The 26,288-nt window shown below is 40.5% G+C and overlaps 1 protein-coding gene and 9 non-coding genes across 12 annotated transcripts; 2 read left to right on the forward strand and 8 right to left on the reverse strand.

The window, feature by feature from the left end:
* Positions 1–582: 582 nt before the first annotated feature.
* On the reverse strand, positions 583–669 carry Trnay-gua. The gene is given in 2 exon segments: positions 583–618; positions 633–669. It is a non-coding gene; the product is annotated as a tRNA-Tyr (tRNA).
* Positions 670–2,636: 1,967 nt separating this feature from the next.
* On the forward strand, positions 2,637–2,709 carry Trnak-cuu. Its single transcript has one exon. It is a non-coding gene; the product is annotated as a tRNA-Lys (tRNA).
* Positions 2,710–3,296: 587 nt separating this feature from the next.
* On the reverse strand, positions 3,297–3,368 carry Trnap-agg. The gene has a single exon. It is a non-coding gene; the product is annotated as a tRNA-Pro (tRNA).
* A 1,066-nt stretch (positions 3,369–4,434) lies between these two features.
* On the reverse strand, positions 4,435–4,508 carry Trnai-aau. Its single transcript has one exon. It is a non-coding gene; the product is annotated as a tRNA-Ile (tRNA).
* A 476-nt stretch (positions 4,509–4,984) lies between these two features.
* Positions 4,985–5,056, reverse strand: Trnaa-cgc. Its single transcript has one exon. It is a non-coding gene; the product is annotated as a tRNA-Ala (tRNA).
* Positions 5,057–10,047: 4,991 nt separating this feature from the next.
* Hmgn4 (high mobility group nucleosomal binding domain 4) lies at positions 10,048–14,974 on the reverse strand. Of its 3 annotated transcripts, none has more exons than XM_042684419.1 (2): positions 14,755–14,974; positions 10,048–10,810 (listed from the first exon to the last, which is right to left on the reverse strand). In XM_042684419.1, the coding sequence occupies exon 2, from the start codon at positions 10,756–10,758 to the stop codon at positions 10,486–10,488; it is 273 nt and encodes a 90-aa protein (XP_042540353.1). In that variant the 5' UTR covers positions 10,759–10,810; positions 14,755–14,974; the 3' UTR covers positions 10,048–10,485. The 3 variants fall into 3 exon arrangements, with proteins under 3 accessions (XP_042540353.1, XP_042540355.1, XP_042540354.1); XM_042684421.1 differs by lacking the exon at positions 14,755–14,974 and adding an exon at positions 14,582–14,639; XM_042684420.1 differs by lacking the exon at positions 14,755–14,974 and adding an exon at positions 13,590–13,659.
* Positions 14,975–15,119: 145 nt separating this feature from the next.
* Positions 15,120–15,192, reverse strand: Trnav-cac. The gene has a single exon. It is a non-coding gene; the product is annotated as a tRNA-Val (tRNA).
* Positions 15,193–15,669: 477 nt separating this feature from the next.
* On the reverse strand, positions 15,670–15,742 carry Trnar-acg. The gene has a single exon. It is a non-coding gene; the product is annotated as a tRNA-Arg (tRNA).
* A 3,472-nt stretch (positions 15,743–19,214) lies between these two features.
* Trnat-agu lies at positions 19,215–19,288 on the forward strand. The gene has a single exon. It is a non-coding gene; the product is annotated as a tRNA-Thr (tRNA).
* A 4,658-nt stretch (positions 19,289–23,946) lies between these two features.
* Positions 23,947–24,029, reverse strand: Trnal-cag. Its single transcript has one exon. It is a non-coding gene; the product is annotated as a tRNA-Leu (tRNA).
* Between the last annotated feature and the right edge of the window lie 2,259 nt (positions 24,030–26,288).

Below are 26,288 nucleotides of genomic sequence, written 5' to 3' on the forward strand. Positions count from 1 at the left end.
AAATCTCCCCCAGGTGATTCTGATGTGCACCATTTTTCACAAATGCCACCCCCGACCCCCACCAAAAAAAGACATAATTAAACAAAACAAAACAAAAAAAGGCAAATAGACCTCCTGGATTTTATTCCTGCCCCAGGCCCTGTGCGAGGCGCGTGCACTGGCGTTCCAGCCACTCAGAATTTACTAGCCACAAGGGGGCACGCGAATACCACCTATTACCGGCTGGCCCGAGGGTTTTTCCCACCTGTAGTCTCCACCGCCTGGCTGTGGACCCAAGGTTAAGGTGTGAAGACGGTTCTCTGGACCCCATAACACAGTGGGAACCGCCTCCGATTCGCTTTGTCAGGACTGGGGGCCTTCCTGAAGATTGAATTGTGTGAACTTCAGGGTCGAAGTCGGATAGCGAGTATGAAGATCTGTTAGAGGCTTCATGTTTTAAATTAGTTTCGTTGCAGATCGATAACAGTTTCGAAGCCATTCTTTGGACGATCGGTGCAACTGGAATACATCTGAGGGCGAAAACCCTCCTTAGAAGGGAAATGTTCTATAAAAACAAAGAGAAACGGCCAAAAGGATGGGAGTTCCTTCGAGCCGGATTCGAACCAGCGACCTAAGGATGACTGAGCTCTCCTCTACAGTCCTCCGCTCTACCAACTGAGCTATCGAAGGACTCACGCGGAAGGCCTCTCCCGCTGGGGATGCCATCTCTGTGCGAAGCTGGGAACTCGCGAGCACTCTTCGACCAGCGACGGTTATCTCGCTCTTTAATTTCTCTTTTTCACGTGTTTTCTTATGACCCAGCCCCACTTTGAAACACGATCACTAGTCCGAGTGCTGCGGCGGGGGACGATTCTGCTAGGGAGGCAACCGACAGACTCAGCCATGCGTTTTGGGGGTGATGAGAGAACCCCCTTTTACTCCGTTTCAATGATTTAATCTACAGTTTCAGCGAGACTCACTGGAAAGAGGGTTCAGAGGAGGAGCATGAAAAAGGCTGACGAAAGTCTTCGATACCTACTGATGTCCTTTCCTCGGTCTTAGTTCCTGTAAATCAAATGATCACAGTGGTTCTTCCCGCAGCCAAATCCTACCCAGGTGGGGCTAAAACAGTATCTTTTTAAGGAGAACACTTCAAGTAGTTGTCAAACCTTAGTTGACCTTGGCCTGTATTAGTCGATTAGTATTAGTAAATACCGATTGGTTGATGGTTGCATCTCGCTTTGCTTCTGGTTTTCTGTGGCTCTCAAAATGGCTACTTCTCCCTGCAGACCGTTGATGAAGAAGGCGTCTCCATGAACTATTTTAGTAAGACCGGGGTAGAAAGACAGTTGCTTGTGGCACATCACAAACCCAGCAAGTTTGTTCCTTGATATTAAAAGGACATATGTCTTATTAAAATTAGCAATAATTTTCTCTTATTTGGGGCACTTCTTTAGAGTGCTTAGAATCCTCAGAAAATAAATATTAAGCAGAGATTACCGCGTGTGTAGTGAGTTTTGAACTCTACAATGAGACATAGAATTTATTAGTAACTACAACACAGATTAGTTATGGAATAACTGTAGTAAGTACAATATTCCTATGAGTCAAATATATTGCATTTGCTTCTTAGATTTTACTAGGTAGACATGGAAGTTTTAAACTATCCAATCTCATCATTATCTTTCCCTCCCCAGCTACTCCCTCCAAACATCATTATTTCCCAAGGCCAGCGAGTTAGAATGCATCTGGGGATTTAATTTTTATTGGATATTATCAGTTGATTGCCTTAGGCATTATCTTGAAATCAGGGGCTAAGTTATATTCATTTACAATATCCAGTACAGAAAAGATACTTAATAAAAATGTGTTCAACTGACAAAATGTCAGAAGACACCTTGGCTTCTTTAAAGGAGTCTTGGAAAGCAAGTGTCAGTGAACTCTAGCAAAGTTACGTCTGTGGTTAAATTCGTTTCTATATTGGCTCGTGATTTTTGTGTGTATTTACCAGTAATACCTTCAAATACTAGAGAGGCTATCCATCTAGTTTAAAACATCTAATTCTCTTTGCTAAACTATGGGTGCCATTTATCTAATAGGTAGCTCTGCAATCGTTTTTTATTTTCTCTGAAGGAATTGTTTTTAAACTGGATACAATACACCCCTTGAAGCAAATTATATGTGAATCTAATTTGTCATCTTTTATCACAAGCAACTTCTCCCTTCCTCCCCCAGCAAGTTCTTAACTGGGACCTTGTTTGTATTATTGTCCCCTTAAGCTATGTTCTAAACACAAAAGGCAGGAGGGGGCAAAGTTGACAAGTGGTGGAAGAACAGATGCAGAAAGCCGCAGTGGATCACAAAAGGGGCCAGGGGCTTGATGAGGGGCCTGTTTGGGGCTTTATTACGAGCCAGATTAGCCCCGGAAATACCGTTGTTGGGGACACTTTTGTGGCACCCAGAATCCTATCTTAAATCTTGTCTATTCAAAGCGGCGATAAGTAAGATGTAAATTAAAGTAGGCTACATGTACTAGGTTATTATTTTAGTTTTATTTCATTTCACCTATAAAACTAATGAAATTACCATACTTGCACGCTGACGACAATAGATTACATAGTCTCCTAATATACTAAGGACAAGGTACGAGAGCGGGTGCCCGGCTAGCTCAGTCGGTAGAGCATGAGACTCTTAATCTCAGGGTCGTGGGTTCGAGCCCCACGTTGGGCGCTAAGTCTTTTTGGCCTTTGATAAAAAGTTTCCAGAACGGCTGCCAAAGAAGAACTTTTTAAAGCCGTTGGTTCCTTGATGGAGTGAGTCTTGGAAATGTCCTGATCGGCTCCTGAAACAATTGTACTTCTACAGCCTGCTCTTTCACTTGTACAGAATGTAACCTCAACCGTCCCTGGTGGATAGGCACTTGGCTGGCCGCTTAGAACTTTCACCACCAGACGCTCGTCGGATCTCTATCGGGTATAGCTCATCAGGTAGCGCTGTGGTAAGGGATGAACGAACCCTTTATGTTGAACAAGTTCTTCAGGTAACTATGAAGGATAAATCTGCCGAAAAGATTACGATGCGGGGAAAGTCAGAACTCCCCAAGACAAGAAGCGGTCGTGTAAAAATGGACAATACTCGCCTTTCAACTAGAAGAGATGTCAAGAAAAAAATGGAACCAAAGTGCGAGGCGAAACAGTACTTTAAATTCCAACTAGTGTGCTGGGATTCGTTAGTTTTATGGAAGCTACTGTAATTAAGACGATGAGAGAATTGCTTTAGTTTGGTGGTAAGAATCCGCGAGAAGCGATGAAAAGTTTGGGCTCGTCCGGGATTTGAACCCGGGACCTCTCGCACCCTAAGCGAGAATCATACCCCTAGACCAACGAGCCATACAGAAAAGGCTGTTCCTTAAGGCCTTTAAATATGTAATGAAATTTTTCTCCCTAGTGCCTCTGAGTACAGTTCTAACTGTATTCCTTACTAAGGTAATATAAGCCTTAGAATTTTCCTGGATAATGCTCCAATATAATTTAAAGGACTATGTGAATACTCATTTTACAAAAGGGGCCTGGCCTATTCTTGTAAAAGACACAACCCTGGCATTTATTAAAATAAGGAAACCCGAGTTCTCTAAAATCTACGGAGTCAACGCCTCTGGAGTGTTTCTGATCGGATGCGTAACTGACCCACAGAGGTGAACCTGAGACCGGTCGGAGGCCCCCTCGGACGTTGCACCTGAGCCTCGTGATTTCATCTCGGCAGATTTTGTGGACAACAGTAAACGATGAAAATTCACTCAACAGGATAGAGCGATGAGACTGAGTTAATAGGGAGGGCTCGATGGACAGGGAATAAGCCGATATATAAGTAGGATTGCATAATTAGGGTTTACAATGCAGAAATTGGATTTGAATAAAGCATGCGCTTTCTACAAAGGCGAGAAGCAGTGGGCCGAGCGAAGGAGCCAACGCGTACGTGACGGACGCTAAAGTAGGGGTTCTGCAAAGGCTGCGTTCTCTCTCGCCTGAGAAGATAAAGATACACACATTTTTAAGTTTTTGAATATTTTTCTCTATCGGACTCGTGCTGGTAAGTGCAGAGAATCTTTAACTAGAAGACTGGAGACGAATAGGAAGTGCCTTCGGACACAACCCCATACTTCATAGTTACTCTCGGTTTTCAGGGTACTTCGAGGGCAGTGTTTGACCACTACACAGACTGACGACGCCTTTCTCCTACAGAATTTCCGTCTAGGCCTGCTTCTGCTAACTCAGCTCTGTGACAGTAGGAAGTGCATCCCTTAAACACCCCCAGTGAATGTGACGTGAGCTCGTTTTTCTCTTTGTAAAAATAATCTGTTTGAAAGTGGTAAGATGTTGAATATGAATGTTTTACTTTTTCTTAGTGAAGATTTGTGAGAGGATGGTGGGAAGGGTGAGGCGTGCAAAAGTTATCTGGCCCGTACGGGGATCGAACCCGCGACCTTGGCGTTATTAGCACCACGCTCTAACCAACTGAGCTAACCGGCCAGCGCGCTAGGAGAGCTTAAAAAAGGGTTACTGCTGCTCTACACTTTTTAGTAAATTATTTTGTTGATAAATGTAATACATTGTATTTGCCCTTACTAAGCTACACTTCATCCTTTCCCAACATCTGTCCTAATTTTTTCGATCTATGACTTAAGAAACTAAACGATTTCCCCTCATGTGTTTTCAGTTTCCTCCAGCCAAGATTATTTCCAGCCGTACTCCGCAAATGTTCATTCATTCGTGCGTTCGGGTCAATTTTCCAGACTGCTCCACTTCTTATCATCTCTGCACTAGATCTGGTTTTCTAAGTTCCGAAATCCGTTTGTTTCACATACGATGGCGTAAAATGCCTAGAGAGCAATCCCATTTCCCTATTTACTTGCGTTATTCTGTACACGGCAGCAGAAAAAGAGCACTATAGAAAATAATGAAGCGAAGGATATAGAAATAGCAATTCTTTAGTGACAAAAGAACCCTGGAGATGCCGGGGATCGAACCCGGGGCCTCATACATGCGAAGCATGCGCTCTACCACTGAGCTACATCCCCAGTGCCTCCATAAAGTCTTTACTGATCTCCACACTTCTTCGAAACTGGCTTACTCCTTTCTCCTTCCCACGCCCCCTTCTGAAATTTAAATATGTGAGCATTGAAGTTCAAATGTCCTTTAGCTGCACAAAAAATCCTAATATAATGAGACCTATCTAGTCATTGGATATTTGTCAAAAACTTAGGATATTAGGGAGAGAACTACCTGAAAATATGGCCAGACAAAAAAGGAGAGTGAGCCTCAAGAATTATTTCTTTCCTTTTTCCTTTTCTTCAAAAGCAGCTGAAACCAAGCACCTACTAAACTGAACAGCTCCTTCTGTTTTTCATTTTACATTGAGGTCCAAAATGTGTTTAAGTTACTTCCAAAAATCGTAGCAACAGATCAATTTTTGAAAATGCCCAAATGTAGTGTGTGTGTGTATGAAATTTAGGAATTGTGTCTTCTATTAGGTCTTGATTAGGCAGAATCCTATATATTGTATGTATTTATATATGATATATGTGGTATAGCAGTATAGCATCTGCACATATCTACTGTTTATCATATCCAATTTCTTTTTTTTTATTGTAAAGATACTATACAGAGGGTCACAGTTACATGAGTGAGGTAATGAGTACACTTCCTCTTGAACATTGTTACCCCCTCCATTGTTTTCCCCCTACCATCCCCTCCCTCCCTCCCTTTCATATCCAATTTCTACAGGCAAACAATTTATATATTAGTCAGCCATTAACTAACAACAGATTAAACAAATAAACATTGTTTCCATTTCTCACTATTCTCTTCATCTCTAGTCCTTTGTCCTGTCTTTAAACCCATCTCTAAACCATTTATCTTCATTACCTTGGATATCTTCAAAAACCTAAAAACTACTGACAAAAAATTTATTGTGGAGAATTATTGGGAAATTTCGTGGTGTTTCTTAACTTTGAGGCTGGTGAAGCTGGATGCGGGGGAGGGAGGGAATTTTAAAATATTTATCCTGTAATGAAATTTAATGTTTCCTTCGCTTATGAATTTAAGACAAAAACCACAGTCCAAAGAGAAGTACCTACCTCTTTGTTACCAAAAACAACCACACCTTTTATTCCACAATACAGTTCACAAATATGGAGTAAGATAGTTCTAGGAAAAGTCTCGGTGTTTGATATCAATGTGTTAATGAAGTACACAGATACTTGTACCTTGTTTGATTACTTTTTTCAAGTATAATTGTCTTCTTTAAAATTCTTGGTATTTTTTAAAAGTATGATTCTTGAAAAGGACCCTGGAGTATTATCCTGATGGGTTACCTGGAACTTTAAAACTTAAGACGGCCCGCAGACATCCCCCACCCTAACCCTCACCCCAAACACTACCGTTTCCCTGGTGTGCCTTCTGCTGTAACTCCACTGAAGAGTGCTTGGCGTTACCAGGCAATGAAACCTGATTCACGTTTCTGATGGGGCTGAGAAGCAATAATACCTGGGGAGAAGTCAGAGTCCTAGCCACTCCTATCAAACTAGGGAACCAGGACGCCAACCAGAGTCATCCGCCGAGGTCACATCCAGAGGTCTAGATCTGCCAGTGCCCTAGAGGAGAGAAGAGATCTAGCCTGAAGGAGACAGTTTTTCCCACTGCACCCTGGGGCAACTCAAGAAAGGAGCGAATGGGTCCATTTTTATGAGCTAAGATGAACCATGGGAGCATTTTGAGACAGGAGTGTCAGGATTTTACCAGGATCATTGTAACCAGAGTTGAGGGGGAAAAAAAATGGAGTGGGACAAAGACAGATACAGAAAGATAGGTTTCCTTCCCTCTTTAACTCCTCCAGGGCCAGTGCCTGAGATGCATAGGTCACTAATTTTTTTTTAATCTAATTCATTTTAGAATTTAATTATTAAAAACTCTGGATCTCTTCAGGTTGATTCATAACAAGTACCTGGTGATTATAAGCCAGGATGTGAATTATGAGTTTACAGATAGGACTATTGATCAAAGAGATATGAAAGGAGATTTATGTTCCTAATTTAATCTTCCTCACCTCAGGAATATTTCCTGTGTAGGTATATTTTTATTCTTAGTAGACACATAATTGTAGATATTTATAAGTCACATTTCAGGAAATGCACATCAATGTGTTATGATTAGATGGGGTAATTGGAATTTTGATCATTTCAGACATTTTGCCACTTCTTTCTGTTAGGAACATTAAAATCCTATTATTTTGAAATATCAAATTAAAGATTATCAACTTATCTGTGCTATAGAACACTGTAAGTCTATCCTTCTATCTATCTCCCCCTTCAAAAATACAACATCTGAGGGTTGTGGCTTGAAGCCAGGCAGGAAAAGTCCAGAGACTCTTATCTTCAATTAACCTCAAAAAGTCAGAAGTAGAGCTGTGGCTCTAGGGCTAGAGTGTTAACCTTGAGCAAAAACAGATCAGGGACAGGAGACAGCACCCAGGCCCTGAGTTGAACTTCCAGTACTGCCACACACACACACATACACACACACACCCCATTATGATCCTTAAGCAGAAATCAAAATTTGTGTTGCTGGAGAAAAACTAAAATCATAACTTCCATAACTATGTTTCCACTGCCATTTCACTACTGCCCTTTTTAACTAGAAATTACTATTGTTTAGTTTATAGAGTACTGTCATTCTATTTGATGGTTTCCTAATGCTGTCTTGGAAGTTTCTTAACTTACTCAAACACATCGTATATAAATACAAGTATGTATTTGTTGTTTACTGAGTAGGGATAATTGAACACAGAAAAGATGGTAAAACAATGTTTAAGTAGAATTTCCAGAAACTCACTATTATAAAGGAAAATATTATAAGCCGGGCGCTGGTGGCTCACGCCTGTAATCCTAGCTACTCAGGAGGCTGAGATCTGAGAATCGCGGTTCAAAGCCAGCCCGGGCAGGAGAGACCGTGAGACTCCTATCTCCAATAAACCACCAGAAAACCGGAAGTGGTGCTGTAGCTCAAGTGGTAGAGCGCTCGCCTTGAGCTGAAGAGCTGAGGGCCAGCGCCCAGGCCCAGAGTTCAAGCCCCACGACCGACAAAAAAAAAAAATATTATATAATGCTAGTTTTAGTATATGCAACAGTGGCTTTAATAAAGGACCCTTTTCACATAAATTTGTAAATGTTCTTTACACCTTCCTCCCATCTGGAACATAAGCTTCAAAAAAACAGGGACACTGTTGTTAACTACTGTATCTCTAGCACCTGGAGTATACTGAGCAGTAGAAAAAAGAAAACAAAGTATAAAGACTGAAACTAATTGATATACAAAGAATATATGGTTGTGAGTAGAAGCTCACAAGAATACAGAGATAAAGTTTAGTAAGGTTGCTAGATACACAAAGTACAATCAGCAATTAGCTTAACGCAAAAAAAAAAGTAATATGTATCAGATATAACATCAAATAGTATAAACTCTCCAGGAAATATTAACACAGGAATTTATGGATTATATATTTTATTAAATTTATTTAAAGATTTAAAAGGCTTAGAGCATTCTACCATGTTCATATATTGGAAGACTCAACATTATAAAAATGACATGGCTCACCAATTTATAAGTTCAGAAAAAAAATCTATCAAAATTCCATGTGATTTAGAACTTGTTATTCTAAGTAATGAGTTAGAATTTGTTAATCTAATATAAGTAGTATGGAAGAGCAAGTAAAATTGCCAACATACTCCTTAGGAAGAAAAATTTGATAGTGACATTAAAGGTAGAACTGGTTAACATTGTGATAAAAATGTACAGACATCTTTTTTATTGTTTTTACGAAGATGATGTACAAAGGATTATTGTTTCATAAATCAAGTAATGAATACATTTCTTTTCTGGTTTTTTTTTTTTTTTTGCTTTCTGTCAGTTGCAGGACTTGAACTCAGGGCCTGGGTGCTATCCCTGAGCTCTTCAGCTCAATCACTTCCGGTTTTCTGGGGGTTAATTGGAGATAAGATTCTCTGGGACTTTCCTACCCAGGTTGGCTTTGAATCATGATCTCAGATCTCAGCCTTCTCAGTAGTTAGGATTATTGGTATGAGCCACCAGTGCCCTTATTTCCTGCATCTTGGTTTTTGCTAAGATTTTTTTAAAGCTGTAATAATTAGGAGTGAGATTAGACAAGATTAGACAAATTGGCCGGCAGTGAGCTAGATAGGAACCATCAGCAAACTCATAATTACATAGAAAGTGGATTTACAAAAGATCAGTAAGGGGAAACATGAACTTTTCAGTTAATATCATATGGAAAATTATGAAATTGAATTTTTACTTCACACTTTGCACAAAATCAAGAAAAAGTATTCTAAAGAAGTATAAAAAGGAAAAACTATCAACTTTTACAAGGCAGTAAAGAATATTTCTCAACTTTGAGTATAGAAATAATATCCCTCCCCACAATCCAACTTGTTTTGAGCTTTGTAAGATACTTTTCAGAAGTTACTTCCTGTAGTACTTAGGCAACTTTTTTTTTTTTTTTTTTGGTCGGTTGTGGGGCTCGAACTCTAGGCCTGGATACTGTCCCTGAGCTCTTCAGCTCAAGGCCAGTGCTCTATCACTTGAGCCACTTCCAGTTTTCTGGTAGTTAATTGGAGATAAGAGTCTCATGGCCTGTCTTGCCCGGGCTGGCTTTGAACCCTGATCCTCAGATCTCAGCCTCCTGAGTAGCTAGGATTGTAGGAATCAGTCACCGGTGCCTGGCTTTGGACAAGTTTTTATATCTTCAAAGCTCCAATTTCCCATAATATCACTGTCAAAGACAACAAAAAGTCCTTTGTTGCTGCTTGGAACAGGACAAGGTTACTGAAGGGGTGGGGGGTGGGGGGCGGGGCATGCCACATGAAGCAAACATATAATTGCTTATCACAAGCAATAGAAGAAATGGACTAAAACCTTCAGGATTCTCACTCATCAGGATGATTCTACTAAAAGCCAGAATCTTCGCTCTTTTGAGCTACACCAGCTTGATATCATTAGAAAGCTTGAGTGTTGTTCCTAACACGGCTGATTTCAGGGGTGCCAAGGCCACATCAAGACTGCCGGCTCAATGCAGGTATGACCTATGCTCATGGAATGAAAGAAAAGTCAAGTTCTGCCCCCCACACTGTAAGGCTTATTTGTCAATGGCTAAAATGAGAGACTCTTAAGAGACTCTTTCCCAGGAACTGAGGACAATCTTCAAAGACCAAGATAGGAAATTCTAGTTTCTCTCATTTCAGTTCAGCTTCTGAGACACACTTTATTAGTGGTGTTTTCCCTTTCCACAAAAGACAACAACAAAGTGTTCTGTGTACTAATAACATAAATTTGAAAAAAACCCAAAATTTAACTTTTTTATAAAATTTTTTAAAATGACAACAGTATTTCAATGGTAGAGTTACTAAGTACAAAGCTATCAAAAATATACACTTCACTTGGCATCCCCAGTGCCTTCTGCTTTCTGTGACTGGACTGTGGACGCCTCTTGGGTTTTTGCAGGGTTGTTCCCATCTTTGCCAGCATCTGCTTTCCCCTTTCTCCCTTTAGGCAGCTTTTCTCCTTTCTTTGCAGGAGCCTTTTTAGGCCTGGGCTCTGGTTTGGGAGGGGCAGGCTTAGCAGACAACCTTGCTGATCTCCTCTGTGGCTCATCCTTCACCTTGACTTTATCACCTTTAGCATCTCCTTTGACCTTTCTCTTGGGCATGATGGCAGCAGGTGGCTTACCAATTGACAGGATGCTTCCTTTTCCCACGTTTCTGTGAAGGGTTATTGAGCAAAACATAACATGTAAACCATAAAGGGAAATTGTGGTCAAATTTAACATTAAAAGTCAAATTAGAAGGTGGAGGCATAGTTTTGCAGTAGAAAGCATGCCTAGCAAGTGTGAAGCCAAATTCAAACTCCAGTAACATAAAAAATTAAAAATATACATATATATTATATAATATTATATAATAAATAGTTATATGACATATAATTATATATTAGATATTTATATATTAGGGTTGGGATGTAGCTCAGTGGCAAAGCACCTGCCTAACAAGTGCAGCATCCTGGGTTTGATCCCTAGTATCAAAGAAAGAAAAGACAACAAAAAAAAAACAACAATTAGACTAAATTTGAAACCTAAAGAAAAAGTGACAAGGGGTTGGAGGCGTGGCTCAGTTGGTAGAGTGGTAGCCAATGAGTCAAAGCTTCACATACTAAGTTCAAGTCTTGGTCTCGCACCTTAAAAAAAAAAAAAAAGATGACAAAAAGTATTTTCTTAGAAGCATAAATGGTGAACACACACACACAAAACATGTAGTTGGGAAATGACATTGAAGCAATGGTATACATTTCACCTCCATCAGACATGAAAATTTATTGGTTTAACAATATAAAGGGGTCATCAGATGCAGAACAATCAAAACATATACACACTGCTGCTGGGGCTATAGGTGTGCAAATTAGTGTATTCACGTTAGAAACAGTGAAATTATGTAAAGCAATTTTATTGGAGCCATGCCTACTGAGAGACCCCTCTAAAAATTAAGGCAGTATTATAATTGTAGTGTGTGTGTGTGTGTGTGTGTGTATGTGTGTCTGTGTACATGAGTACTGGAGATGAGGCTCTATCATTTAGATTTTTTGCTCAAGGCTGTTGCTCTACCACTTAAACCATGGCTCTACTTCTGTTTTTTTCCTGGTTAATTGGAAGTAAGAGTCTCTTAGCCTTTTCTGTCTAAGCTTGCTGGCTGTGAGCAGTGATTCTTAAATCTCATTCCCCTGAGTACCTAAGATTACAGATGTGAGGCACGGCACACAACTAGCAATATTATAATTTAAAAAGAAAAACAACAACTAGAAACAACCCAACTGTCTTTCAGTGGAATGGATAAATACATTTCAGCAATATTTATAGAAAAGAATACTATTCAGTAGCAGAAACAGATTACAGCTACATGCAAAAACAAGGATACAAAATACAAACATGATGCTGAGTATTGCAAATTGCAGAAGAATGACAAGATAGATCCATTTATAAGTGTGACACTATGGCAAGTTTAGACTATAGACAATTAATAAAGGTAAAATGAAGCCAAAGACAAATATAAAATTTGGAATAGTGATCAATTTTTACAGGGTTAGAAAGGGCATGGGGATTAGTTCAGGAATATGATGAGGGGGTAGAGAGTCACCTAGCTGGTGTACTCTCCATATACTACCCAGAAAAAAAGTTGTGTTTACTCAAGAATATAAGTACTAAAAATTATGTATAGTCTGTAGTATAGATTAATAGCCCCAGAGGCAGGAATCAAATATGTTCCTTCTTCCCTGTAGCTGCTGATGGTAGAAATACCTTTCCATATTAAAAATTAGCAGACTAGGGCTGGGAAGGTAGCTCAGCGGTAGACTGCATGCCTTGCAAGCATGAGGCCCTGGGTTCGATTCCTCAGCACCACATAAGCAAAAAGAAAAAAAAGCTGGAAGTGGCACTGTGGCTCAAGTGGTAGAGCACTAGCCTTGAGCTGAAGAGCTGAGGAACAGCGCCCAGGCCCAGAGTTCAGGCCCCACGACTGGACCCAAAAAAAAAAAAAATTAGCAGACTAGCTGAGCGTGTGTGGCTGAGGAGGGGGTAACTTAGTAGTGGAGCATTTACAGGGGGAAGGGAGGAGAGAGGAAGAAAAAGAAAGAACATGAGTTCAATTGGAGAATTTCACAAGAAATATCCAGCTCTATGTAATGTGATGATACATGATTAAAACTCTCACTCACTTTTACTTTTCTCTGTCAACAGAATTTTTCCCTTGAATTATTGTTACAAATTTTTGGTTAGTCCTAAAAACTGGAAAGTTGTTGCCATGTCTTTGAAAAATAACTTCAGTATCTCAAAGTTTCTTGCCCTTATACTCTGTTCTCAGGTTGAGGCAGGAAGACATGAGAACATACTAGTTTGTATTCTCAAGTCTATCTCAAGAGACTATGGACTAATTCTATCTTATCTGACACACTCACTCACTCTTTTTCCAGCAAGGCTTATTTTACACTTGCAAGGCTTATTTTAGCATCATCCTTATGCTCTTTGATGGTTACTGAACTGGGTATGGGGGAGGTAGTTTTATCTTGGATTCTATCCTCAATCCTACTCCAATATCAGAATGCTACCCTCTTCCTGCCAGTCTCTTAATAAGGGAAACAATGCTCTGAGCTTAGAGGAAACACCTGGAAGACGTTAATCAATGCCAAACTTAGGAAGAAGAGAATAAATGACACAATGAAAATGAATTTTTTAAAATTCATATGCATGATATAAGTATGTTTCAGGAGAATGAGGCTCATAAAGTCAATCATCTCCAGGGCTTATTTGTTGTTCTTCTGAAGCATTAAAACATCAGGAAATCTTCTCATGGAGTTGAGAAAGATTGGGGAAGGTATGGTAGTTAAGAAATGGGTGAAGAAGAGCAAGGTGGCTAAAAGGATTGGAATGCCGCAGTACTTTGCACAAATACATATCGATTTTGAAGAGTGAACCACAGGTACCCAGTCACCCACCTGCAATTGCTGGTTAGGAGCACACAGCTTCCTAGCTGAAGTACTCCTGTCCACTGCCATTAGAGAAAGAAAGACTGGGAAACATACATTGTTGACACATTTTTAGGTTCTGGGACTTTTGTCCCCTTTCAGACCACCACATTAATTTGTATTTCTGGATGACACAAAAGGAGTTCAAGTGAAAATATACTAAATAAAACTGCTAAGGAGTATAACCCCAAACTTATTGTCTTGTTAACCAAGATATGATCTTAAAAGAAAAAAACCAACGGGACAACAAATGTGTATTTTTCAGAAAAGGTATGTCAACAAAGACTAATAACGCAGGGTAAAGTAATGACTATCCAAGATACCAATTTAAGATAAAATGATAATTTTAAAAATTCATTAGATAAGAATTTCCCCCTCCTTTTTTGCTTATGGTCCTAAAATCATCACACATTCTTATCAGTTACGAGGAAATTCTAAGTTGACACCTGAGGCAGTTAGATGACGACATAACAAAGCATTTTTGTCATCAGTTGTTTGTTCATCCAATGAAGATGAGAGCCAGCCATCTGTCAAGGCGGGGGTCGCAGGGCCAACACCAGAGTGTTCTCAAACCCCAAAATCCCTGAGTGGTTTTTCTCAAGGCGCAAGTTAAGCCACAGAATCCACAGTTGTTCTATTTTTAACTTGGGGGGGGGTCTGTCTTTGTGTATGTATGTATGTGTTTGTTTTCATGGGAAAACAGAAGACCAAAATGAAATAAGACTTAGGCCCCTTTCGGTCAGTGTCTCCTGGGGGGCTTCCTAAAGCAGTTTGCAGGGCCTAGGCTCGGCTCCCCCAGTCCTCCCCCCAGGACCTCTTCCAGGTCACAGCTTTGAGGGCTCGATCCTTTCAGATTTCTTCCTGTCCTCCTCCTCCTCTGCCCTATGACGGCCAGGAGGGTTCCTCACTCCCCCCGGATCGACTGATCCGCCCTGTGGCCTCTGCCTGGCGCACAGACTCACCACGGAGCTCAGGATGGATCCCGCGGTTGCTCTGCCCGGCGGAGGCCAAGGAGGGAAGGGCGGTCCGGGGCCCAGCAGGGGTCCAGGTTCACCGAGGGCGGGGCCCCGGCTCCAGATCCCCCCCATTTTTAATGATTTTTGTGCAAGAGCACCCTACCCCCCCCCACGCCTACCTGAGCCTCGTGGGCGCCGAGGGATCCGAGCTACTGGTAAGGCCGCGCCTGCGCCTCGGCAAGGTGGGTCGGCGCCCTCACGGATCGCGGAGATGGCAAAGGCCACGGAGGCCCAGCCAGGCGGGCAGGAAGACGAGGGCGAGCGAGGATGCTCTTCCGGGGCTGAGGCCCGCAGGGCCACTCGAGCGAGCCCGGCCGAGGCCGCTTCTCCGCGCGCGAAACGCCGCCGCTGCCTCGGCACGGAGGCCTCGAGCCGGCCACCCAGGAGGCCGAGGCCGACGTGTCGCTGAAAGAGGAGGGAAATTATTCCTACCGTTTTATTACAGTTCAGTATAAGGAGGGGGGAAAAAAGAGACCGCAACTTGTGTTTCCGCCCGGTTTCGAACCGGGGACCTTTCGCGTGTGAGGCGAACGTGATAACCACTACACTACGGAAACCCGCTGGAAGAAGGCCTCCTCTAGCTCATAGTTCACGCAACAAGACACTCCCTCTGTCCGCTAACGTGTGTATTGTTATAGGCTCATGCGTCCTCAACAGTCTCTAAAATTAGCAACTACGGAGAAGAGCGTTGTAATGCCTTTACTACTTCGTTCTACAAATCGCTCAGTGAAATGCAACTAAAGACCTTTCGTTGTTATGATCGCTTAATCTGAATGCCCAGATTTTCATGTCTTCCCTTTGCTTACTTTATTATTCAATCAAAATGGACCAGCAACTTGGAGACAGCGCGCATTTCTTTATCGAATAGTGGCACAGAGAACTTGCGCTACCAAGAAGTAATGATTCCCGCTCTGGTCCAAAGAGCACAGCACTTACGTTTCTGAGAATTCGGGCTAAAACTTGATCGTGTATGAATTTTCCTACGCTATTAAACTGCTGTGGCATCTAGAGGGAAACAAAAGGGCCGCTTGTGCCGAGCCAGCCAGGAGTCGAACCTGGAATCTTCTGATCCGTAGTCAGACGCGTTATCCATTGCGCCACTGGCCCCACACGTGAACGGCCTGCTGGCGGATGTCAGGTTATAAGAAATCAACAAGCTACACCTGCACTGTCTGACCTTGGAATTTCAAGCTACCAAGCCCACCTGGCCTAAGCTCGTAGATTCCCAGCTACGTTTGCAACAAACGCTATCTTTACTCATTTCTTGCCTTGTTTCTGCCAAAAATGGACTGAGTGGCAAAACTAGCATCCTCTCTGCTCCATGATCACCTCTCCATTTATGCCTGTAGTAATTCCACCAAAATCGCTGCTCAAAGCCCTGCAGATAAAACCTCAAAGAGATGATACGCTTGTCCTCTAACAACAATAATAACAACAATAACGACACGGCAGTGGGTGAAACAGGTTGTAAGACACTAGATAAATAAAACAGCCGTGAAAAGACTTGGAGGAAAAGATAATAAAACAAGGAAAGGTTTAGGAAATTGGAAGTCGTCAGAGTGGTTTGATCTTACTTTTTTCCTTGTATCTCTGTATTTTGTTAAATCCTCCCAAAGTTTACTAAGCAAGACTTGGCTAGGAACTATCGTTGCCTGATCTTCCTTATCACAGGACCTTTGTCTGATAGCTTTAAAAACAGCATAGTCAATTTTCACACATACACACACACGAATTCTTTCAAACAAAAATGTTTGTCAAATGTGCATATTCCAGTCGGTGTTTCTGAAGAGGCATTATCTCTGTGCCTGGTAAGCATTGGAAATAACTTAAGGGCAAAACTGATGCAGAGAGCATACACGTTAATATTAGAACAATATTTGCTTTGGGTTCATAGTTTCAACAACCCTTTCCCCTCTCCCTTAAAAAAGTGCATAAGCATTGAGGTAGAGCTCATTCCTCCTCAGATAATAAAATAGGGGTCTTCTAACCAGGTTTTATACCATGGAGCTCTATGGCAGTTTGGTGATTATGGATGCCATCTCAGTATAACACTTTTAAATACAAAGAAAAAAATTAACTATCTGCTAGTCTATCATCTATTTTATTTATCTATCTATGATTTCAGATAGAAACTAATTACATTGAAATATATTACTGAATATTTCTGTGATATTTGGGCTCCTTTATTAATGTACTAGATATATAGTCTCCTCTAATAAATATAGATTTTAAGTTAGTAATACCATAATTGACATTTTAAGAAGTTGGTAACAATTATATGTTAGTGTGAAAATGTTTATGATTTCCAGTAGTGATACTCCTGAGGGCTGAAATACTGTTGTGCTTTGATGCTGGCATTCACAAAGGAAGAGAACACAAAATTATAGGAATAAGTTAGTCAGATATGTATCTTGCCATTAGCTTAGCAGATTAATCTCTACCTATTAAAAACAAAAAGGAGATTTCTATTCTGAAAAGGGAGCTTGTGCTTGAAGTTTCAGAAATGAAGCAAATTTGAGGTAATTCCTGGGCCTATTATCTCCTCATTGCATAGCAGGATGAGGAAGGCATCTCTAAAGTCACAGGTCCTATTCTGCTTTTAACACTGTCCACATTTGCTGTCCTCAGTGTTTAAATTTAAAAAAAATCCTCGTTATTTTGCATATTTTGAAGGCTGACTTAAATTTTGCAACCATGTTCACAATAAGATATGTTTTTCTTAAGTTAGTGTTATTAAGTAGTTGTACAATTCCATAAGTCAGGTTCTAAGTATAAAAAATCTTGATCAATACCATCTTATTCTGTGAATCCTTCCTTCCTTCCTTGCTTCCTTCCTTCCTTGCTTCCTTCCTTCCTTCCTTCTTTCCTTCCTTCCTTCCTTCCTTTTCCCCCCTTGTTGGTTGTTGGGCCTAAACTCAGAGCCTGGGCACTGTCCCTAAGCTCTTTGGCTGAAGGATCGCCCTCTACTTTCGGGTTTTCTGGTGGTTAATTGGAGATGAGTTTCACTGACTTTCCTGCTCTGGTTGGGCGATCCTCATATCTCAACCTCCTGAGTGAGTCACCAGTGCTCAGCCTGTGAGTCCTTCTACACAAGTATTTACGTAATTGAAATTGGTTTATAGGATTAGCAGGCCTGAAACTTGTGTTGAGTCAATCTCTTGAGCAGCTGCACTACTACACCTGACTAGATTAGTGTTTAATTGAATAATCATGTACTACAGTCTAGTCACTCTGATATACAAAACTATGAAAATAATGGATTCCTTTCCTGCAGTGCATTGGGTTTTTGTTGTTGTTGTTACTGATGTTGCTTGCTTGCTTTTGTTTTTTAAGTTTTGCTCCCATGTAAAAACTCTCTGCCACTCCCACGTTACTATCAGCAGTACAGGACCCAGATCTCCAAATTCAGATGTGTGGGACGGAGCCAATATAATATTTCCATGGTCCTTTCTGGTCATAGTGGAAACTGAATAGAAAATAGGATTCACATTCAAAATTACGTGTAGGATTCAATTATCTCCAAGACTTATATCTGGCTAAACAATTCCTTTGATTCTTGGAAATTCTGTGCAAACATGTCAGCAGCTAGTGAAATGAAGAATGAACCCAAATATTAGTTCTGTTGTTTGATATATGCCACTATTGGGTGAAAGTTATATTAGGTGTGACTATGCTGTTTATAATAATACTACCTACTAATACATTACTAATATTACAGGCCTCAAGTCAAACAGTTAATCTCATTGAAATTTCACTTGGGAAAAGCTTGTGAAAAAAGTTTCACTAAATTCTTTGTTAAAATTACATCCTAATAACTAATTTAATAGAGACCTGAATAAATTGGGAACAAATACAAATAATCCCATAAGCCCCCTTGATAATTTAGAAATTCTAGAGAATGTTCTCAACTTGACATCAAATCAGATCTTTGAGCAAGCATCAGGACAAGAAGCCCTCTGTCCCTTTATAGTTGTGATGTAATTAACAATGTTAATTGTGAAGTATTCTTAAAACAAGACTCTAGAATTCCATTCATCTTAGTCTTAGAAGCAAAACCAGGTAGATGAAACCCAACTGGGGTAAGGAATGGTCGGAATATTTAAATCCAGTGTGATTTACAAGTCACATAAGGAACAGCTTGCTTCTTGCAGGGATCGGTGTTCCATGCGGGGAGTTTTCCGATACAAATGGGAGTGTTCTTATAAAAAGGTGACGACCTCTTCTCGCCCACACACTCACACCCACGCCCACCTCCTACTTCCACCTCCCCGGAAGCTCCAGGTCAGTCTTTACTTACCTAAACGTGACCTGCAGAACTCAGGCCCTTCGGGGCAATTTCTCCGCTCAACTCGGAGTTTCAGACCGAAGCGCGTGCTTCTCCTAGCCCACTCGGAGCGGACTCAGTGTGCCTACACGTGGGAACCGTCTCCCAAGTCTAAGGGAGGGAGGCCAAACTGAGTACATCTTTAGCATTTAGGGAAACATCTGCTCTGCTCTTCAGTAACAAGATAGTAAGTGCTCACAACAAAAGCAAAGATCATTCCTTTTCTGTGTTGATTTGAAAAGCAGGGAGCGTGCTGGCTCCGTGGCTTAGCTGGTTAAAGCGCCTGTCTAGTAAACAGGAGATCCTGGGTTCGAATCCCAGCGGGGCCTTTTTGTGGTTTCCTGGCTTCGTCTTAAATATAATCTCAGAGATGAATTTATTCCCATGGAGAGAATTCACCAAACCATTTTGTATGGATCGGGTATTTTCAAATGTTCGTTCTACATGCAATTCTTTTATGCAAATCCAAAAACTAAAATAAAAAGGAAAACAATGTCTTAAACTACAAAGAATATCATAACCTGTGGTCATTCTGTTTTCTTTCCTGATGAATTCCCAACTAAATGCGCTCTCACAATCTGTAGGCTTAAAAAAAAGAAAGAAAAGCCAGCCTTTGGAATTGATAGATCTATTGCTAAGTAATTGGAAGCATCTCTGACATTTCCTAACTTCTATCAAAATAGAACCATATAAACCAAACCACGATCAACTCTTTGAAAAGATTATATTATTGGGAAGGAGGAATTAAGGTGAGGTATATGGACAAATGAGTAAAGGTAGGCAAATATAGTCATAATACTCAATGTACATATAGGAAAATGGAACTAGGTAACCAGTGGATGGGCAGAGTTGATATAGATGCAGAAGGAAGAATAATAGAAAGGGTGGTAATAAACAAGATGGATGTTACTATCAATTGACCTGTTGAATTGAAACCTTATGTACAGATAATAAAAATAAATAATATTTTAAAAGATTATATTGTGCTCAGAGTGTTGGAATGAAAAAATATAAGTGAAAACCAATACTTGTCACCATGACTTCATGAAACCTGTCAAGGACAATCTATCTGATTGTCTATCACAGATTGTGATTGTCTATAATATATTAGAAAAGGCAAAATTGAAGAACTAGAAAGGACTAAGCCTTCTCCCAAACTCTTCAAGAGGCAAAAAATGAGAAGTTCCCCACAAGAAGTCAGTTTTACTCTTAGCTGAGCTTCTTCACAAAGAAACACAAGACCAGAAAAATAGACATTCCCCATAATAATTACTAACCACCTAGTTATTTTTTAATATCTAGCCTTTACCACCTAGCACAGAAATTTCCATTAGCTTGGCTTTTATCTTCCGAGTGTTTATTATATGGGGATTGTGATGAGTTAAAATAGGATCTCTAATTCTTTCTATGGAAACAAAGCATCTCAATATTTTGTGTAGTTTCTCAGGAAGCCACTCTACTTTTATGGAGACATTCTGCACCCATTTTACAGCTTAATTTACCACTTTTCTTTGTGAGCATCAGGCAGCAATGGAAAGACAGACTCTTTTTCACTAGATGTTTCTCTCTTCTGCTTATGAAACCTTTTCTTCTAGGCTCAGAGTACAGACCTCTCTCAAATTAGTCAGACTGGGTCACTGGTATAAGTGTCATCCTGTTACAAAACTTGCTTTATCTCCACTCTACTACTCCTTCAGGCTGGTAGAAATTGAAAACACATGTAGCATTCTTTTCATACTCATTGAAATAGAGTTCAGAGGTTATAGGAAGAAAACATTCTGGACAAGAATGATCTTTCAGAACTGCTCTGCTAAGCCAATACAGTGCAATAGCCTACTCTATTTTTAGGATTATTATTTATTGTTTCTAAGCAACTGTTAATGAATTTTCCAATTTGCCTTTAGTTTACTACTTCTAGGATTAAGGTATGGCTCAAATGTTGGGACCTAGCAAGTATGAGGCCTTGATTTTAAACTCCAGTACCACAGAAAATAGACTGCTGCCCAATGACAATCAGAGCTTGTCAGTTTACTAAAGCATTGAAAGTGTCCGTGAAGTTTCTTTCACAATAATTTGTATAGATCTCTCTGACCTAATAAAACCCTTAAACTTTCCTTCATTCCAGAAGCTACTCTGTTCCATGCATATGTGTTCTGAATAGCTTTCTAGTCTTCATTCCCAAATAAGTTTCTTCACTGGTGGGTCTTCTCAATATTTTTTTGAAAAACATCTTTATAGGGATACTTCTATCCAAGCGTTCCCCCACAGATTACATGACCTCTATCATTGAGAAAGTGGTGGCCACTGAAGCTATAATGAGAATTTTCATCCTCTTTTGACAAAACCAATAATTCTTCCTTTCTCTCCATACATCAGTAAATCATGGAAGCAATATCTGTGTAAAAGTGGAAAAAGGTATGGTGTTTTTCCCCCCCATTCAGTGGCTGTTTGTTGAGGGCTTATATATAACCATCACTATGTTAATCATCCCATATAAGTTGTGTTCCAGTCTAAGGAGGCTGGTAGGAAAATGAAACAATTCAACAACATTACAGTATAGTAATATACTATAGTTCACAGTACTGGATGCTATGAACCACACTTGGATAATCTACACTGGGTGGAGATAAAGAGGTAGAAAAGACTTGATAGAAAAAGTGACACCCAAACTAAGCCATTAGAGGGATGCAGAATTTATCAGGCAAGAGAGTAGGCTAGGAGTTGGGGTGGGAAAGGAAAGCATGTAAATAAAAAAGCGAGAAAGAAGCTGCTCAGTCTAGATAAGGTGAACCAGTTCAGAGAGAGCATGTGCAGTTCTTGAAATTTTTATTTGTCTGAATATAACCATAGGACTGAAACCATATTCATCATGTGCAGCCTTCTATAATACACAATGATAGTTGATCAGAATCAAGTGTTTCATGCTTTCTTTAAAAAAAGATGATGTACACCCTAAGCAGATGCAGATGGTATTTGAATTTACTAATTACAGGTTTATTGGACCTCAAGCTGGTCTACCAAGGTTCTACTAGGGGCATATGAAGGTAGATTGGTCTGTGTGTCTCATTCTGTCTTAGATAGTAATACTATTTGTCTCATATCTGTCTTTGTACCAGCCTGTTTACTCCTGGAGAAAGAGGCTCTCTGTCCTGTTTACATTTATATCTCTAGAAACCAGCACAGGAACTGATCACCAGCTGTGGGATTGTTAATTTAATATGTCAAGAGGCCTCAGGATCTATAGATTAAACACTATTTCTGGGTACATCTCTGAGGCCAAAATTAGCCTTTAAATCAGTGGACTTAGTAAAGTAGGATTCCCCGCCACATTCTGGGTGTGTATCATCCCACCTATGGTTAGGGCTGAAAGACTGAAGAAATAATAAATTTCCTTCCATGTCCTTCAACTTCACTTTGGCCAGTCATTTATTAATCAGCAGACACTTTTATAGAACATTATATAGAATAAGTTAAGCAAACCTCATAGCATACTTCTGAAGTAAGGTACAAGTATTTCCTGCATTTTAAAGTAGAGGGCATTGGGCACAGATGGAGTCAGTAGCTTGGGAGGTCATATATCTCTCATAAGTGACCAGTTGAGTTCACAGCTGAGTCCAGCCAGGATATCTCAATTGAATCTCAATTGAATTGCACCAACCTGCCAGCTTTCCAAATTGCTTTTTATTTTATTTTTTTTCCTTGTCAGTCTTGGGGCTTGAACTCTGGGCTGGGTGCTGTTCTTGAGCTCTTCAACTCAAGGTGAGTGCTCTACCACTAGAGCCACAACACTACTTTCGGTTTTCTAGTGGTTTATTGGTGATAAGAATCTCAGGGACTTTCCTGCCATGGCTGGCTTTGAACTGCCATCCTCAGATCTCAGCCTCCTGAGTAACTAGGATTACAGGCGTGAGCCATGGGGGGGGGGGGGGGGCATTCATCTTAGGTTTGGGGTTACTGAGGCTTTGCAATAATTAATTCAAAATGGATACATTACATACTTTTTTTGTAATTACAGCTATTTATACTTGAGATGAACAGGTGAGGCATTAGAAAAAACTTGAATTTGAGGGATATTTCTGGAGTCATCATCTACTATGAACTTCTGTGCCTTTAAATGATCCTCTTATTCTAAACTATAAAATTAGAGGATTGTCAAGAGTCCATCACCTGAAATTCATTCCTATTGTTCTTTTGCTCAAGTAAAATCCTTGTACAATCTCAATAGAAAATACAGGAAGATGTATATAGATAAAACCCTACTTTGTAGTGACAAAGCATTGGACCCAATCTGGGAGCCATTCTTGGGGAAGTAGATGATTTCACACAGTAGACCTCTCTGTAGAAATTAAACGCAATTTGTTTAGATCATACTCAGCAATATAGCTCAGAACAATAGTGCCAAAGGAATAAAGTAAAAAGAGGAATAAATCTATAACACTATAAATTATCCATCTTAAAGACACTTGAACATAAACCAATAAATATATGTTCTACAAAAACAAAATAAGTATAGCCATTTCTGGGTAGTGGGGGCTTGGTGTTGCTATTGTTAAAGGCTGTCGGGGGTAGAAGGGGGGAATGAGACTGAGGAAAGTGAATTAAAAAAAGGAGAATATAAGTAAATTTAAAAAAAAAAAAAAAGGGGGTGACCTGTGGTCATCAATAATGAGTATGGACCCTAAACGCCAATTAACATTCACTCAACATTGCATGTTCAAGAGAGAAAGAGAAATAGAGATAATAGAAAGGAGAAATGATTAAAATGACTACTTTTCAAATGAGTGAGTACAGAATACTTTCACTCAATTGCTTAAATAATGAATTTGTTTTTTTTTTATTTTTTTTTATTGTAAAGCTACTATACAGAGGGTTACAGTTACATGAGTGAGGTTATGAGTACACTTCCTCTTGAACTAAATAATGAATTTGTAATGAGCACATATTAAATAATAGTTCTAAGAACTAGACAAAGAAAATAAAAGCTTGCTGTCAGGAGTGGGATTCGAACCCACGCCTCCAGGGGAGACTGCGACCTGAACGCAGCGCCTTAGACCGCTCGGCCATCCTGACTTCTGTAGCACCCCGTTTTCAAAACTCCCTTTTGTCTCTTTCTGTTATTACAGCGTGAGCTACCACCTGGCGCAGAGGGCCCGAGGGCAACGCGGGATGGACTGGGGTAGTCCGGGCGGCTGGGCGGCCTGGTGTGAACGCCGGCTAGAGTGCGGGCACCGGGCCGCTTTGGCACTGGGAGCCCGGGCTGCACCGAGCCCCCACGGTGCATGAGGATGCTTTCTCTCCACTCTACCGAGTTCTCCTTGAAACTCCGATCCCCAGGCTGAATTCAAATTGCTAGAAGCCTTGCTTAAATCGACACCTACTCCGGGGAGGTTTTCTGCTTATTCCTCTCCGTACTGAAATGGATGCTCTCCTGCCCCAGCTGCTGTTGACCCTAACCAAGGGCATTTAGGGACGAGCTTGTCTTCCTTGTATATACTATTTGTGCCTTTTCGATGCGGAGGTCATCGTGTATTAAAAAAGAAAGAAAAACACTTTTGAAAAAGCGAAACCAAAACAATAAGTGGTTTTCGTTATCTACTCCATCTAGAGCTGGGTGCCCTGGATACTAAGCTTTGATGGCAGCAGATCTAAATCCGAGGTGACCTACTTCAATTTAGCAGAAGCCGTCAGGACCCAGTAGCTGCGAACGCCTAGGGAGCCCGCGTTCGGGTTTCAAACAGTCTTACCTCTAGATGACCAACTGCCTGGAGGATCTTAGATAAGTCATTTGCTTCGGTGAACTTGAGAAACCGCTTTTTAAAGACACTTTCCAATTGTTAATTCAGTTGATCATTACATGGCTTAATCCCTTAGATTGTGCATCAAACGTTCATCTCCGGAGAATTAGATCGATGCAAATTCTCTGCTCTTCCTGGAACTACTGGGTCTGGTAATTACGGTTCCCATTCTACTTGAAAAACTTTCTCCCCACAGTAGCCAGTGAGAAAAGTCACCGAGAATGCTTTGGGCACTGTCCCTGAACCTCGGTGCTCAAGGTGAGAGAGAGCTCCACCACTTGAGCCACAGAGCCACTTCCTGCTCTTTCTCAGTAGTTGGTTGGAGATTAAAGTCTCTCGGACTTTTCTGCCCTGGATCCTCAGATCTCAGCCTCCTAAACAGCTAGGATTGCAGGCGTGAGCCTGGCCCATAATGCTTTTCATAATCCTCTAAAACAGTAGTTCTCTTCTGAAGTTTTTTTTTGGGGGGGGGGGGGATGCGGTCCTAGGGCTTGAACTCAGGACCTAGGCACTGTCCTTGAGCTTCTTTTGCTCAACGCTAGCACCCTACGACTTGAGCTACAGTGCTATGAAGAGATTTTTTAAAATACCATCTTCCCTACCTCAGACCAATGAAATAATGTCTGGGAGAGCCACTTGAAGTCGATTTTTTTTTTTTTTTGTGAAAATACTGTACAGAGGGGTTACAATTACATGGGCAAGATAGTGTCGTTTTTTTTTTTTTTAAGTAGCCCTTGCTACTTCCTTGTATTTCTAATAGTAAGACCATAATAATAGGGTTCATTTTTGAGAAAAGTCTTTCTTTTAAGGATGAGTGTAGCCACATTCATTAAAAAAAAAATACCCTAAGCCTATATAATACAGAACTCCAACCCCAAATATTTGTAAAACATGGTATAGAGCAGTAAAAACCATAACTTACAGTGGTTGCTCAAAGTCTGCACATACCTGTGCATCAACATTGAAGTGCCTGGATATGAATCACTGTAAAAAATCAGACATGACCACAACCAAAGGAAAGTGTTTCTTACTGCCTGAAACAGTAGAGTCTGGATGATGATGTTTTTCTGGGAGATAAAATGGAAATTATCCACAGAGATACCAAAATCCAATTGTTAGATTCAATTAGGGAGGATGTGTGATAATGTTTCTCTTAATCTGAATGTTTGGTCTCTCTTAGATAAGGCAGGCATCTTCTAAACACATGACTACCAGAATTGGCATTTGTCAGGGTGAAATAGCTGATTTCACAGCTATTATTATTTTAGTGATATATTCAATTAGTCTGATAGTATAGTCTGGTAGTAGAGTGGAAATGCTTTTGTCTCTGGTTTAACTGGATTATTAGAAATTAGCAACTACTTCAGGTAATCTTTTGTTGAAGTGACAGATGCCTTTAAAGTGCTTCTGTCATCATAATATTGACTGCCTCAAGAGACAGTGACAATTCTTTTCTTTTAGGAGACTTGGAAATAGAACCAGACTACCGAGTTGATTATTTCCTCATCATTGGGCCACAGCTCTGATACCTGGT

This window comes from Dipodomys spectabilis, unplaced genomic scaffold (genome assembly GCF_019054845.1).
Source record: "Dipodomys spectabilis isolate Male_0828 unplaced genomic scaffold, ASM1905484v1 ptg000085l, whole genome shotgun sequence".
Lineage (NCBI taxonomy): Eukaryota > Metazoa > Chordata > Mammalia > Rodentia > Heteromyidae > Dipodomys > Dipodomys spectabilis.

Bases quoted from the DNA above. Each gene is read 5' to 3' on its own strand.
- Hmgn4 (XM_042684419.1), bottom strand. From the start codon at position 10,758: ATGCCCAAGAGAAAGGTCAAAGGAGATGCTAAAGGTGATAAAGTCAAG.